The 14060-nt window shown below is 38.6% G+C and overlaps 1 protein-coding gene across 2 annotated transcripts in view; it reads left to right on the top strand.

Annotated features, from left to right (window-relative positions):
• Positions 1–14060, top strand: part of LOC132787619 (uncharacterized) — a 45399-nt gene that overhangs the window by 23442 nt on the left and 7897 nt on the right. For both annotated transcript variants that reach the window (XM_060794786.1, XM_060794787.1), the window contains exons 2-4: positions 9007–9338; positions 12197–12552; positions 13663–13959. In XM_060794786.1, the coding sequence (XP_060650769.1) occupies positions 9007–9338; positions 12197–12552; positions 13663–13959 (985 nt within the window). The remainder of the gene's footprint in view (positions 1–9006; positions 9339–12196; positions 12553–13662; positions 13960–14060) is intronic.

Raw genomic sequence — 14060 nt, 5'->3', positions numbered from 1 at the left:
TTCCATTCCAAGTGGAACTGATGGCCAGCCGTGCGTTATCTGCCATCATTGTCATAAGTAGTTATAAAAGTATAAGTCAGTTGATTAGCTTGGCTCGGTTCGCTCGCTCGCTCGTTGTCTGCCTATAGGATTTAACCCTATGGTAGTTTGGTCTCCACCACCAGACGATGTATGAGAAACCGCAGACGTCGACGCATCGAACTTTTATGGGTTTTATTATGGGCAGCAAATCACGTGACTTGCCCATTTTTGGGCAATCCAGAGTGCGTGGGTGTGCCTCGGGCATTGATACGGCGACAACAACAGCAACAACAACAATGGAACAACACTAACAACATCAGTGGCAAACGATGCGAGCGAGTCGCATAAATCAGTTTTAATAGCGCAGCTGTAGAAGTCAATCGCCGGCTTTTGGCAAACTGCACGTCGTTTGCTGTTGTTGTTGTTGTTGGTGCTGCTGTTGTTGAGTGCCCTCTGGGGTTGAGCTTGGTTTTAGCAACGGTTTTAATGAGATTTGAAACGAGCTAAATGACAGAGCCAAAACCAATTTTGTCACTTCTCTTTTGGTTTTCCATATTTCGTTTCGTCTCGTAGTGTTGCCAGTTAACGTTGTCAACTTTTTGTTGTTTTCGGATTTCGCTGGCAACATTTCGGTCGCTTTACGAGCAACATTTTGCTCGTTGATTGCTACTGCTGTTACTACTACTCCTCTCACTCACTCACACACTCTCCTTTTTCTTATGCACTCACCTCCTCAACACACACGCTGTCCCTTTCGGCTTTTCATGCTCTGCTGCTGTTGCTCTATTGCCGTTACATTGCATAAATTTGTCGAGCTTTTGTTGCTGCTTTGGCTTTTGCCTTTCTTGTTGTTCTTCTTGTTGTTGTTGGTGTTGCTGTAGCTGTTGTTGGCTTTGCAATTTATGCCCTCAAAACGTCGCCTGCCTTTTGTTGGCATGCGAAAATTTGCTAAAATAGCAACCAGAGAGTTTGCCGCATAAAAACTTTTTTTTTCTTGCTTTTGCTTTTGCCGCTGCTGGCAATAAAGCACATGTGACTACACCGTACGCACACTTACACACACACACACAGTCTCACGCCCTTTGTAACTGTTTCTCGCTGTGCTATTTATGTATGTTATGTTATAATATGTAAAGCTCTCTTGCCTACAAATTTTTCTCTGCTTTGGCTTTAAGCTCAACAACAACAGCAGCGGCAGCAGCAGCAGCGACTCTTCACATAAATCATCGCTTGTTAAAGCCGGGCCAGACAATGTGATAAGCTTGGCTTTTCAGGTAACGCCAGTTTGTCCCAGACTCATCATTTATAACCACAGTGTCTGAGTGTGTGTGCGACTTGGCTTGTTGCGTTTGCTGTTTTCCTATTTTTTGTGATAAGTCGCCTTCAACATTGATAAATTAACTGCGACACTGTGAAAACTTTTTCAAGTGCTCTTTTGACCTTAGCCCAATTAACTAAGGTTGAGCGCGCACACAGTTTGAGATGCACTGCTGGTTCTCAGTTTTATCGATAATTTCGAGGGTGCGATGTAATCGCAATTTTGGGGAGTTTAGTTAATTATCGAACTGGTTGTTTACAATAAATAAAAATAATTTAAAAATACGATCAATTATAATTTGAGTGTGAGAGAAATAATATAAAATATATTAAATATGAATTCTGTTTTCCACGAAAAATATGTGAAAGTAAGTAAATTAACATTTTTAGTAAGACAGAAAATAAATTAAAGTTCATATTGAATACATATCGATAAACTCGCAAATTTTTAATGTACATTTGAAAAAGTCTGCGAACATTTAAAGTCGTAAAATTTAATGAAAGTAGTATATAAGTAAGTAGTATATTTGGATATTTTTTTAATAAAATATCTAATTAATTCGAAGAAAATTAAAAAGTCTTTTTAGATGTAGAGGTTCCCAACTTTTAGGGTATTCAGTCTTCGGCTTTTCGCAGCTTACTATTTCTATTTTTTGTTGGTCTTGTTAGTGTTGCTTTCATTAATAATTTATCACATTTTTATCGCATCGGATGTCGCAGGACTTTCATTTCCCGTTTCGTTTTTTTTTGCCCACTCCAGTTGTTCTGTGGTGTCTCCCCGCTGAATCGGAGAGCGACCAAAATGTGACCCGTAATTGCTTTAAATGCTATTATGACACTTACGCACAGCGGCGACGCTGCGCTGTGGTCTTCACGTCACAGCTGCCTGGAGACCAAAGGCTGCTCCGGCTGCTGATGTCCGTGACGATGTCGATGGTTGTCTCGTTGAGTGAGCTGGCTGGCTGGCGGCTCGTTGTCTGCCTGGCTGGCAGTGTGCCAAGGGCCAAGGGCAGCAAGTGGCAAGCAAGTTGTGGCAGCGATTGTGGCGACACTGACAGCCGCAGCAAGCAGCGAGCAGCTTGCAGCTTGCATCCCGAAGAGCGCACAGCTTGCAATTGTTTTCGCTTTAAATAATTAAATTAAAATGGCCAGTCAACTGATTGGAGATTCAATTGTGCATCTTGTCAGTTTGCTGACTGCCACTCGTTGCAATTAAGGTTTCTTTTTTTTTTTGGCCACAACAACAGCAAACAGCGGGTGCATTGAACTCGCTGCCTCCAATTACAGCAACATATTTCGCTAGTCTTGTCCTGCCTATAAATCATTTACTGCTTAGACATTATCTCGCAAGTTCAGTTGAGTAAAAAGTAAAAAGAGTGCTTGATGCAACTCCTTGCCTGGCTACGTGCCTTGTGTGAAACTTGTTTGCCGCAAATTATGCTCGAGCAGAATGTGGCGCGTTAGTCTATGACAGATTGTATCTGCCAGATACACAGATACATTGCCACAGCGACGTGTCGGCCAACATAGCACGTACCACCAGAAAGAGAAAGAGAGAGAAGAGTTCCACCCTCCTCCTTCTCCGCCTCCGCCTCCCTCATTACCACACAACACCGCCCACTTGCTGCACACACGGTGTCAATTTATGGCCAGAACCAGATTCTAATAAAATGTCAGCGCCAGCTTTGGCTTGCATTTGGTTTTTGGCTTTTGGCTTTCGGGTTGAGTTTTTGGTTTGTGCGATTTGCGAGATTTGATTCCAGCGTCTTGTGCAAAATCTCGTTTATTTGCGGCTTTGGTGTCAATGTGCCACACTGAGCAACAGCAAATGCACTTTTCATATGCTACTATGATATATACTTACAACATCACAGACGGACGGACAGACGGACAGACAGACAACGTGTGTAAGTAGATACGAGTACTCAGTGTGCTCTCCATATTGGCTTTAGGGGTCTTTATTGGTTTTGTCAGAGACACAACATGACGTGCTCTCTGATATCTGTCTATGTGTGTGTGTGAATGTGTGTGTGTGTGTGTGTGTGTGGACTACAACACAGTCTCGCATCCATTCTCGTCTGGCGTTTTGATTTGTTCCATGCTATAAATTTCATAGATTGACATGACAATTGTCAATTGTCGAGTGACAACGGCGCCAGCTTGAATATGATATGTGATATGTTCGAATCTGCTCTCCACATGCCCAGAGAGAGAGCATAGATATCGATATCCTTCTTCTACTCTTCTGGGCTGTCATTGCAATTCCTTTTGACTAAAGATAAATAGCTGCAAAGGTGCTTCAACTAATCCTGTTTGTGCACTCATGGAAAATACAAAAAAAAAGAAGGATTGAAGTTGGGTGAAGTTCTCGTTTAATATACATGAAAATTTGAGAACGATGAGTTGACATTTTAATTTAGAAATATGAGCTTATAAATATGAAGATTGAAATAAAGTATTTACATTTTATTGACGAATATAATATAGAAAACTTATGATTACGAAATTATTATGGTAGAAATATACTTTTTTAGTATTTGAAAAATACTATTAACAGGAAATTTAAATGTCATTTAAAGAAAATAGTATACTACTGTTTTAGTATTTTTAAAATACTATTAACAAGAAATTTAGATCTCTTTTTAGGAAAGCTTTATTATAGAAATATACTGTTTTAGTATTTAAAAGATACTATTAACAAGAAATTAAATCTCATTTTAAGAAAATATGATAGAAATATACTGTTTCAGTATTTGAAAAATACTAATGATAGAAAACTCTGAACTTGGAAACATTGAGATAGCTTAGTTATTTTCCTGCTATAACTTATGTATTATTATAATGTAGTTATTAGGATTACGTATTCCAAATTTGAAGACGCTCAATTAAAAGACTTCGGAGTTACATACGATATCTGAGGCGCATATCCACGTTACTCATATGCTAATTTCGAATTGATTATGCCAAAAGGGTGTTGCTTTAATTGGTTATTTGAATACCAAGCCATAAATACAGCTGCATACCAAATTTCGTAATGCTTCATTTATAGAATTCTGAGATCAATCAGTTTAGTTTAAGAGAACAAAAGAATAGGCCATTAAAATGTTGTATACATACATACATATATGCAAAGCACATGCGTCTTTTATGACGTTGAGAATTTTTATTTACTATAACAATTTTGCTATCTTGGCAAATTGAGGCGCAATACGAAATCTTTTGTCTGGGAATTTGCCTCAGTTGTAAGGGGAATGAATTATTTGTTGATACTATCTGCGTTTTGTTTGGCCATCGATATCTTGGAATTGCAATGCATTGCATGAGTAATGTTTGCTTTCTCTCTATATCTCTCTCATACTCTTTTGGCCATGAACTTTTAATGGCCAATCGGGCGTACATAACTTAACTTAGCAGACAAGTTACAGACTCATTGCCAGACTTGCAGACGATGACCAACAGCCCACAGACACGATGACGCCACCCAAAAAAAGGAATAAACATGCGACAGGAAAAAAAAATGGTGAAAGAGTTTTGAAAATCATTTTACACAGTTAATTTGTCATTTCCGGAAGCGTTGTCAGCTTCCGGCCATGGCCGAAATGCACCTGAGCATTCTTAATTGAATTTCGAATTTGGCTGAAGTGAGTGGAGCATGCAAATTGCCATCGCTGCTGGTTGCTGTTGCTGGTTGCTGCTTGGATTCGACATGTGCTCACTGTCAAGTGCAACACTGGCAACATTGGGGCAACATTGGGGCAGCAAGTGGAGACGCATCTGCGTGCCAATGTTGTCTGCGCACTTGAAATTTCTGGCAGCTACGAAAGACAAAAAAACAAAAATGGAATTGCAAAATTGTATCTTCTTGTTGTTGTTTGGACTCTCGACCCGAACATGCCCCAGACCCATGCATCTTCCAGTTGCCACATTCAACGTCAAAATGTTGCCCGGCTGCCATAAAATTGCCTGAATTTAGCGCTAGGCTCCAAGGCGCTACAGCTCTTTGGGTGTTGTTGTTCTTGTCACACTCGTTACGCGTAGTGGCTGAAAGGGTATTATAAATTAGTGGCTGACGAGAATGTACTTAGCTTGCGGGCAGAAACTGTCATAAAGTATATTTTATATTGCAGATTAGTGAGCTAAGACAGCGTAGGAATATCTGTCTGCCTGTCTGTCCGCCTGTTTAAATATGCAGATCTTGAAGACTATGAAAGTTGCTGCTATAAAATGTGACTAAAGTAATTACTTGAATCATACAGTTAAAGTTGGTTTTGGAAGGTTGCCACGCCTTTAAGACTCCCCAAAATAAATATATGTATATCAGAAACGTAGTTTTAGTATTCACAATTCTAAATAATAAAGATAATATACATGATAATTATAAATGATAACCTTAAAAAAATAAAATAGAAATCTATTTAAATTATCATCTTGTTCTAATTCTTGAAAATATATCTCACAGTCAAGCCTTCTTGACTTTACCACACTTCATTTTAACACTGTTGAAATAACAAATTAAAACGAAAATAATATGATGGCTAAGCATTTGAAACTACTCGAAGAATCAGTCAAACCTTTTAATTTCTCTAAACTTAAGCAGACGGTTTCTCAGAGTCGAGCCTTCTCGGCTTTACCATGCAAAGTCGAAATTTAGGCCTAATTTTAAAGATAAAATACATAATTATATATATACAATTGTAAACTTATTTAAAAATCAGTTTAAACATTTTATTTCTCTAAAATTAAACAGCGGGTATTTCAGAGTCGAAGCTTCTTGACTTTACCAAGCCTAATTATAACTAATAACAATGATCAAATAATTCTAATCTGGTATCTCATAGTCGATCACTCCCGTCTGTAGCTTTCTTACTTGTTTTAAACTTATTGATGAATAAGTTTAAACTTTTAATTACTACCAAATGAAACAGCGGGTATCTCATAGTCGATCACACTCGCCTGTAGCTTTCGGGCTTGGTTGTTTTTGTCGTCGACATTGTCGCTGCTCAGTCGGATGACTTTCTGGCCTGGCGTTGGCTACTGTATCTAGCAGTGGAACACAGAGCAGAGCAGAGAGGAATAGAGTAGAGTAGAGTAGTTGTATGCCTGGCAGCGGTCCAGCTGCCGCCTGCTTGAAGTGTCTTTGCTTTTTGCCTTGTTAATCTACGAGTGGCAGTTGCTGTTCCTGGTACTTGCAGCCTGTTGTTGTTGTTGCTGTTGTTGCTGCTGCTCCTCGGGCACTATGCTGCTCTGGTTTACTCTGCGCTGCTTTGTTGTTTTCATTACCGTCCACATGGCCGCCTATTAAATGCAAAATGTGCAGACAGCCAGAAAGACAAACGGCCATTCCCCTCATCCTCATCCAATTCCTCATCGCATCTGCCGGTCTGCCGTCTCTCATTTCGCAAACTTGCAGCGCCCTGTCATATGAATTAAATATGCAAGTGCCCATCACACAGCACTTGCTGCAGACTTGGCACACAGATCGGAGTCCTCTCTTCTCCACTGATATTAGTTGGGTGCAACTGGAACTGAAGCTGCAGCTGATGTTCGAGTTGTAGTTGTAGTTGTGGCTCTGCGGTCTGCTTGGGTGATTAAAGTTAATTACATTTTTCATGGCTCATATCATTTAGGTTTTTTTTTTGTTTTTCCATCTTTATTGCATTTTATGCGCATTATTTTTGTTGGTTTTTATTTATGCACTGTGTGGTGTTGTCCTTGGTCTTTACCGATTTTTCCACTCTATTAATTTGCGTGTTGATTTATTTGCAGTCCGCTTATTTGTTCTTTTTTCCTTCCCATTTTTGTTTATATGAAAATCAGTGCAAACAATGAAGCAGCAACAGCAGCAGCAGCATCGTCTGTGTTGTCGTGTAAACATTTGAAGAGCCCGAGGCAATAAAATCGCATAGCAAATGCCGCAATCATTTTCAACACAACAAAAAAAAGCGGGAACTATGTAGAACAAAAAATTAAAAAATTAAAAAAAGAAAAAGTCTGAAGTGGAAAGAGCAACATTCGAAAATCACACGCAGCTGGGCGGGCAAATGTTGTTTCAATTAGATTGCATAAAAGAGACTCTGCTTATAAAGCAATTTGATAATCGGCATCAGATGGCATGAGTCACGAGAGAATTTAAAGCAACACAGACTCAGATAATAGATCAGTTTACGCAACAGCAGACATATTCAGATTATACGAATTAATTGCTAATGAAACGCTTTCTATTATTATGAAATATGAAATGAAATGAGCGAATAAATTTACTGTTTTTTATTATTTATTAATTGGGCTTAAAAATATTAATGAAACAATAAAGCTTTTTCATCCAAGCAAGCTTAAAATTTACTGTTTTTTATCATTTATTAATTGGGTTTCAAATTATTAATGAAACAATAAAGTTTTTTCCTCCAAGCATGCTTAAAATCAGAACTTTTTATAATAATTGACACTTTTCACCGCTTTTTCATCGAAATGTTATTCAAATAATATTTTTCTATCACACCTTTAATCAATATCTTCATCTCTTTAATTAATTATTATTCAAAGTTAACTATAGAAAATGCAGCTGTCATAAAATTAAGAGGCTTCTTGTTATGAATTAATTTCAAAAAGTCTGAGGGAAGCTTAAAGAATTTAGAAAGTTTTTGTTGCCTATAAAATTATGAATAAATTTTTACTACATTACAAGAAAAAAGAAAAGATAACAGAAGTTTAAAAATTTCATTGAAACATAAAACTGCATCAAAATCTTTATCTATTTAGTTATATGCTTAACAAGATTATTTAATATTGACATTATAATATTTCATGGTAATAAACTAAAACACGTCTTCTTATGAATTAATTTAAAAAAGTCGGAAAGAAGATTAAGATAGTTTAGAAAGTTATTGGGCACATAAAATGATGAATAACTTATGCTAATATTAATTGAAGAAAAGGAAATGAATATATGAAATATGAATAAATTATACTACATTACTAAAAGAGAAGGAAGGTTCTTGTTAACAACATTTTATTTAATTATAATATGTATTCTACAACGTTCATCTACTTGATGATAAAATCATCATCTATTTAATATTGATATAGTCATAACTGAATGGGTTCTTGTTATGAATTATGCTTAGAGAGTTGAGAAAGTTCTTTTGGCTATACAATGATGAATAACTTATGCTATATTAATAAAAGAGAAAGAATTAACAAATTAGAATTGTGTATAAAAATATGAATAATTTTGACTACATTATTAGAAGAAAAGAATAGTAATGAATAGTTGAATTTATGTAAATCGCATTCATTTGATTTTTATCCTAACGATGACTGTCTTCATTTCACTTCAATTTGATGCAGTGAGCGCTTAAATAAAATAATGCGCTCAATGTGTCAACTGTGAAAACACTTTAGAGAAGTTGTCACAGCCAAGTGAATCAGCAGCAAGTCACACTCAGACACAATTGCTGTACTTAGAACGAAGTGTGAATAAAACAGAATTCTGTTCTTTCATTATTAATAACGAAAAGTGTGCGAGAAGCACGTGCAAAATGCGATGATGATAATCCTAAAAAACAGTTTAAGCCATAACTGCAGACAACTTGATGTGCTTTCCTCTTGAGTTTATTTGTGCTCGCAACTAATCATGTGACTCCATTCTCTTTACTCTTTGTTTTGCAGCTGAAAGCGACCTGCTCACCTTTGCACAACGCAAGCAGCACTTTGATTCGGACAAGTCATTCCAGCAGGAGCTCTTCACCCAGGACTCGCGACCCCACAGCGTCCGACAACTGTACAAGGATGCGGGAAAACAGTTGCTACTTATGCCCATGGCACCAACAACTCCGCTGCGTTCCGTTTCCTTTAACGGGGATGTCGGAGTTGTCAATGGAGAGGATGTGCTCGATGGTTCCGGTGAAGCGGAGGAGCAATTGTTGTGCTCGGATCTGGACTTTGGGAATGCGAATCGTAAGCTGCGCACGCGCATCGATGCCGAAATCGAAATACGTTTGGTGAGTTACATTTTACATTAGCCATGTTTAGTACATGCCACACATGCCTCATGCCACACGTATGCATAAATAATAATCTGCTCCATCCGGAGTTTTGGCCTCAAACCTGAACTCGAAAGCTCGATGGCGGCACCATGTGTGTGGTCTTTGTGGTTGATGTTGTGGCCGTTGTTTCCTGGTATTTGCCAGCTGTGCCAAAATGTGCTCCACATAGCCACAACCACACACACACACACACAACTCACGTAGAAACTTTGTCGTTGTCAAACAAGTTGTGGACCACACACAGATAGAGAGAGAAAGAGACTGTTGAGGCCTCTGGCTAACGAGAAATCACTTCGACTTGAGTTCAGTTGACTTGAGTTTCAGTTTGGCTTTTAATTGCTGCAACACTGTGACGTCCCACACACACAGACTAAGGATAGGGCCAACATAGAGCAGCGTCTGCTACCAACTGAGAAGTTGCTATCAGAAAATTGCAGTTACTTAATTTCAGCTAACGCGCTTTACCAGTTGTTGTCCCCATTTAGTCGCAGAGAGTTGACAGTCAGCTACAACATCATCATCATCATCGTGGGGAACTTAAACTCCATCATCATCGTCGCCGAACGTTGTCTTTCCTTGTTTATCCATGCCATTAGATAAGCTGGCAAAGACAAACAGCCAGTGGCAACGGCGACTTTCCTGTTCGGCAGCTAGCCAAAACTTGTTTTTTAGGCTAAAAGCGACAACTGAGTTGATGCTGCCTGCTTCGTGTTGTTGTTGTTGTTGGCCATAAGTCAGAGGAGCCAATGTTACTGGCTGCCAATAACCGTAACTGGCGACGTCTTTGTCGTCTGCCTCTCTTAATTGAATGACTTTTAATCCTTTTCGCATTGCGTTTGACATTAGGCGTTCCACTTGGACGCATCCCAACACAACAGAGAAGAGTTCTCTTTCTCTATCTCTTTCTCTTTCTCTTGGTTATCCAACAGTCACATTAGCGCATTGCGGTTTATTGCTTATGGCCACAAGATGTTCTTCTTGTTGTCCACACAGAGTCAGTCTCTTTCTTAGCCTCCATCTCAGCTTCAGAGTTTTTGCTTTGCCTTCTGGCTGAAAAGCCACATTGAATTACATTTTATTGCGTATATGGAAAGACATTTATGTGCAAATATTTTATCATTGAAACTTGGCCAATCGGCTGCCTATTCAATTGAACCCAAACAAAGAGCCGCCGAACCGTAAACAACAACAATACATATTGGCAGCTAGACAGGATTTTGCACATTGGTTCACAGCTTATTGAAACTGCCAATTGTGACCTTTGTAAACAAGGGAAAAGGGAATTTGTAGGGAATCATGTGAGAAGAAATGAAATTAAAAGATTAGTTTGAAGGAAAAGTTAAATTGAGAATGATGTGAAAAGTAGTCAACAATAATAAAGGATTATTATAGAACAGGCAACGATGAATGTAAAAGAAAACATCTTAAATTCGTTGAAAGAATTGAAATAGCAGTAAAAACAAGTTCTTATTAAACTAAAAAAGAGTTAAAATTAAAAATGAAATAGAAACATATAAGCAAATTATAGCTAAAAATGAAATTCTAAAAACTTTAACTACATTTTTTTTCCTTCAACAATGTAAATCATAATTTTTTCCTTAAATAATGTAAGGAAAACGGATTAAAGAAGTCCGATTTTTTTTTTTTAATTTTCAATCTGTCCTTAGGCAATAAGCAATTTTGATAAAGAAGTCAAATAATATTCCAACTTTTAATAATCAATATTAAACAGTGATAAAGAAGAGAACATTTCAAACGAAATTCTTTTGAATCAACAATATATAGAAAAGTGAATACTAAAGGGTTCAGATAAACAATTCAGTGGTCTATAATACCCAGAGAAAAAAAAAGATACCATGTGTGGTCGTAAAAAGCAAATTAAGTGCAATTCAAACAAAATTACTGCAAAGCAAATAAAGTCATAGATTCAATTGAAAGTAAATGGGTTTTTTAAAACAACAAATTGCTTAAGCTTGTTGCAGACATAATTACAAAAGAAAGCATAAATAAATAAATAGAAGAGGTCACTTTGGCCCCACTGTGGCTGTGGTCCAAAGGCCATTGTTTAGCCAGTGAAAATGAAGCTCAAGTGGATTTTTATGTAGATTTTTCAGACTTTCGTATGTGTATGTGTGTGTGTGAGTGTGGGTGTGTTTGGGGTTACTCCAAGTCGACTCTCCCCTCTGCCAATCCCCAGCAAAACATAACTTTCAATTGTTACAATTGATTTTAATGGTCCGAAACCCAAAAAAAAAAAAACGAGAAGAAAAAATCAATGAAAACGATTGCGCTCTTTGCTTAGCGTTCATTGATTCAGCCTGGAAATAGAGAACTGAAAATTTGGGAAAATTTATAGAATTGAATTTGCTGTATTTGATTGCTTTTAATTAGACTGATTGAATTTCGAAGGCGAGTTGAGCGTGATTCGAAGTGAAGGAAACGCGTGTTTTTCGATGTTGTCTGTTCTAAAGAAAATCGCGTGAGTTGTTCACATTTTTGCTGACCAGGCTAAAACCAGCGAGTCAACGTGGCTGTCTGACAAATGTTTGCGCAAACACAAAAAACAAAAAAAAATAAGACAGAAAACACAAATACCCAAAGTCCAATTCATATTTTTTAGCATGTGGCATAAAAAAAATAAATGGGATGCGTGACAGGATTGCCTTGAGGCCAATTAAGGATGTGTTTGCGTGTGTGTGAGAGGAGGCACAACATGTTTTTGCATGTCCACTTTTGGGCAAACTGCTAATTAAATGAATGACTTGACGCTAACAATTTTTCCTCTTTTCATTTTGTTTTACCCCTTTTTGCAGCCCGCTGCCATCGAGGATTTGCGGAAATGGACATCCAGCGAGGCTCTGGGTGATGTCACGGTTACGCCCGATTGCATGCACCATGTGGACACATCGATCTGCACATCGCTGGTCATTGGCGACAATGGCATCCTGACGCCCGCTCTTTCTCCGTCCGTTCTCTCCGCCGACGCCCTCGACGCCCAATATGCGATTAACATTAGCCAAGCGGCGGACAGCAGTTCGCATCATCATCACCATCATCATCATAATCATCATCAGCAGCAGTTGCTGTTGCCGAACGATATCAATAAAGATGTGCCTTTGAATCATCGACTGCCTTCACCCGAGGAACAAACCAAAATAATTGCCTTAAAGTAAGTTCGACAGTCACTGTCACCGTTTAACAAGCATTGTCAACTTTCATTAGCTGGACGGTTTGACAGTTTGGCATGCACTGTCGCCGCCCATTAGCTGCAGTGTCAACGCCACCCACACATTTTCGTATGCTAATTTTATTTAAAACTTCATTTTTATTGGCGTTTCATGTAAATTGCCACACTACGTTCAGTTTTTTTTTTTTGCGTTCTTTTGTTTGTTTTGTTTGCCGGGCGGCGCACACAAAAAAACAAGCCAGTAATATTATTATTATTTACACTAAAGTGCGACGTACTTGAAACGGGTAACTGGACTTTGACACGCAGTTTGTAAGTAACTTTAGAGCACGATGAACAACAGTTGCAAAAGCTCCGCTTATTAAGCTCGATACAAGATAGCGATAATTATCGATAATTATTAGCACTAGTTGAAGTGAACAGCAAGTGGTTCGTTCAGTTGTTCTACTAGTTCTTATCGTTCACTGTTATTCACTGCACTGGTTCAAGTGAACGCCAAGTGATTCATGATATTGTTCTTTTAGTTCATAAACTGTAATTTAAACTGGCTCCACTACAGTTTTCAATAAAGAGCATTGTAAATTCGTGTTCGGCATCTGCAGTGACCCGTTGCTTGTTTTAATTTGATTCAATGTTTTGGCCTTTTGTTTGTAATGTGACGCGCAATGCGACGCAATCAGTAACCACAGCGTAACAACTGAAAAAAGAAGAAAAAAAACTTTAATTCAATTGCGTATTACATAAATTTACATTGCGACCGCGCACAATTATGCAAGTGTCGTTGAGGCCCACGCCACGCCCACTTTTGCGCCCCATGGCGACCCCATGATGGCCATGGCTCATTTGTTTAATGTTTCCCAAAATGGAACAGCAAACAGGCAAAGAGATAAACATGCGGACAGACAGAGGGACAGTTTGACAGCCATTGTTAACGCTCCATTGAATTTGAAGCGCAAATGTTTGGTTTGCATTAAAGCGTGAACGAAAAGCTGTCGCTGTCGGGGAGGGGGGAAAAACCACAAAATGCACTTTAAAAAGCACGAAACTATTGTGGCCAATAACTAATAAAAAATTATGACTTTGCCTTTGCAGATACCCCGCCGAAGTGATCTCGGTCAACACATCCGGCAAGCATTTCCAACGCATGTGCGCAGCCCGCAAATCCACCACTGGCTGCTATGCGGGCGGAGCTGGCTCCACTGCCAATGGAGCTGTCTCCACTCCCAGCACCAGCGGCGGCAGCCCGGAGGATAATCAAAGCGAGGCCAACAATCTCGATGACAACGTTCAGACAGTCAGCAGACGATCGAGGTCGAGAAAGGTGCGGGGCAAGCGTCGGAATACGATAGCGGGCATTGATCAAAAGGAGATACAAGACGCTGCTAATGGGTATGTACACAGTTTTTGTCGATTTGTCTATGTTTATTTCTCCAAAACTGTATTTATTTTTTAACACTTTTATTTCGTTGCCAATTTGCAAAAGCAAAGCT

The sequence above is a fragment of the Drosophila nasuta genome, chromosome 2R, assembly GCF_023558535.2.
Source record: "Drosophila nasuta strain 15112-1781.00 chromosome 2R, ASM2355853v1, whole genome shotgun sequence".
Lineage (NCBI taxonomy): Eukaryota > Metazoa > Arthropoda > Insecta > Diptera > Drosophilidae > Drosophila > Drosophila nasuta.
The sequence above is the reverse complement of the archived record's forward strand: the minus strand, read 5'-3'. Positions and strand labels throughout refer to the sequence as shown.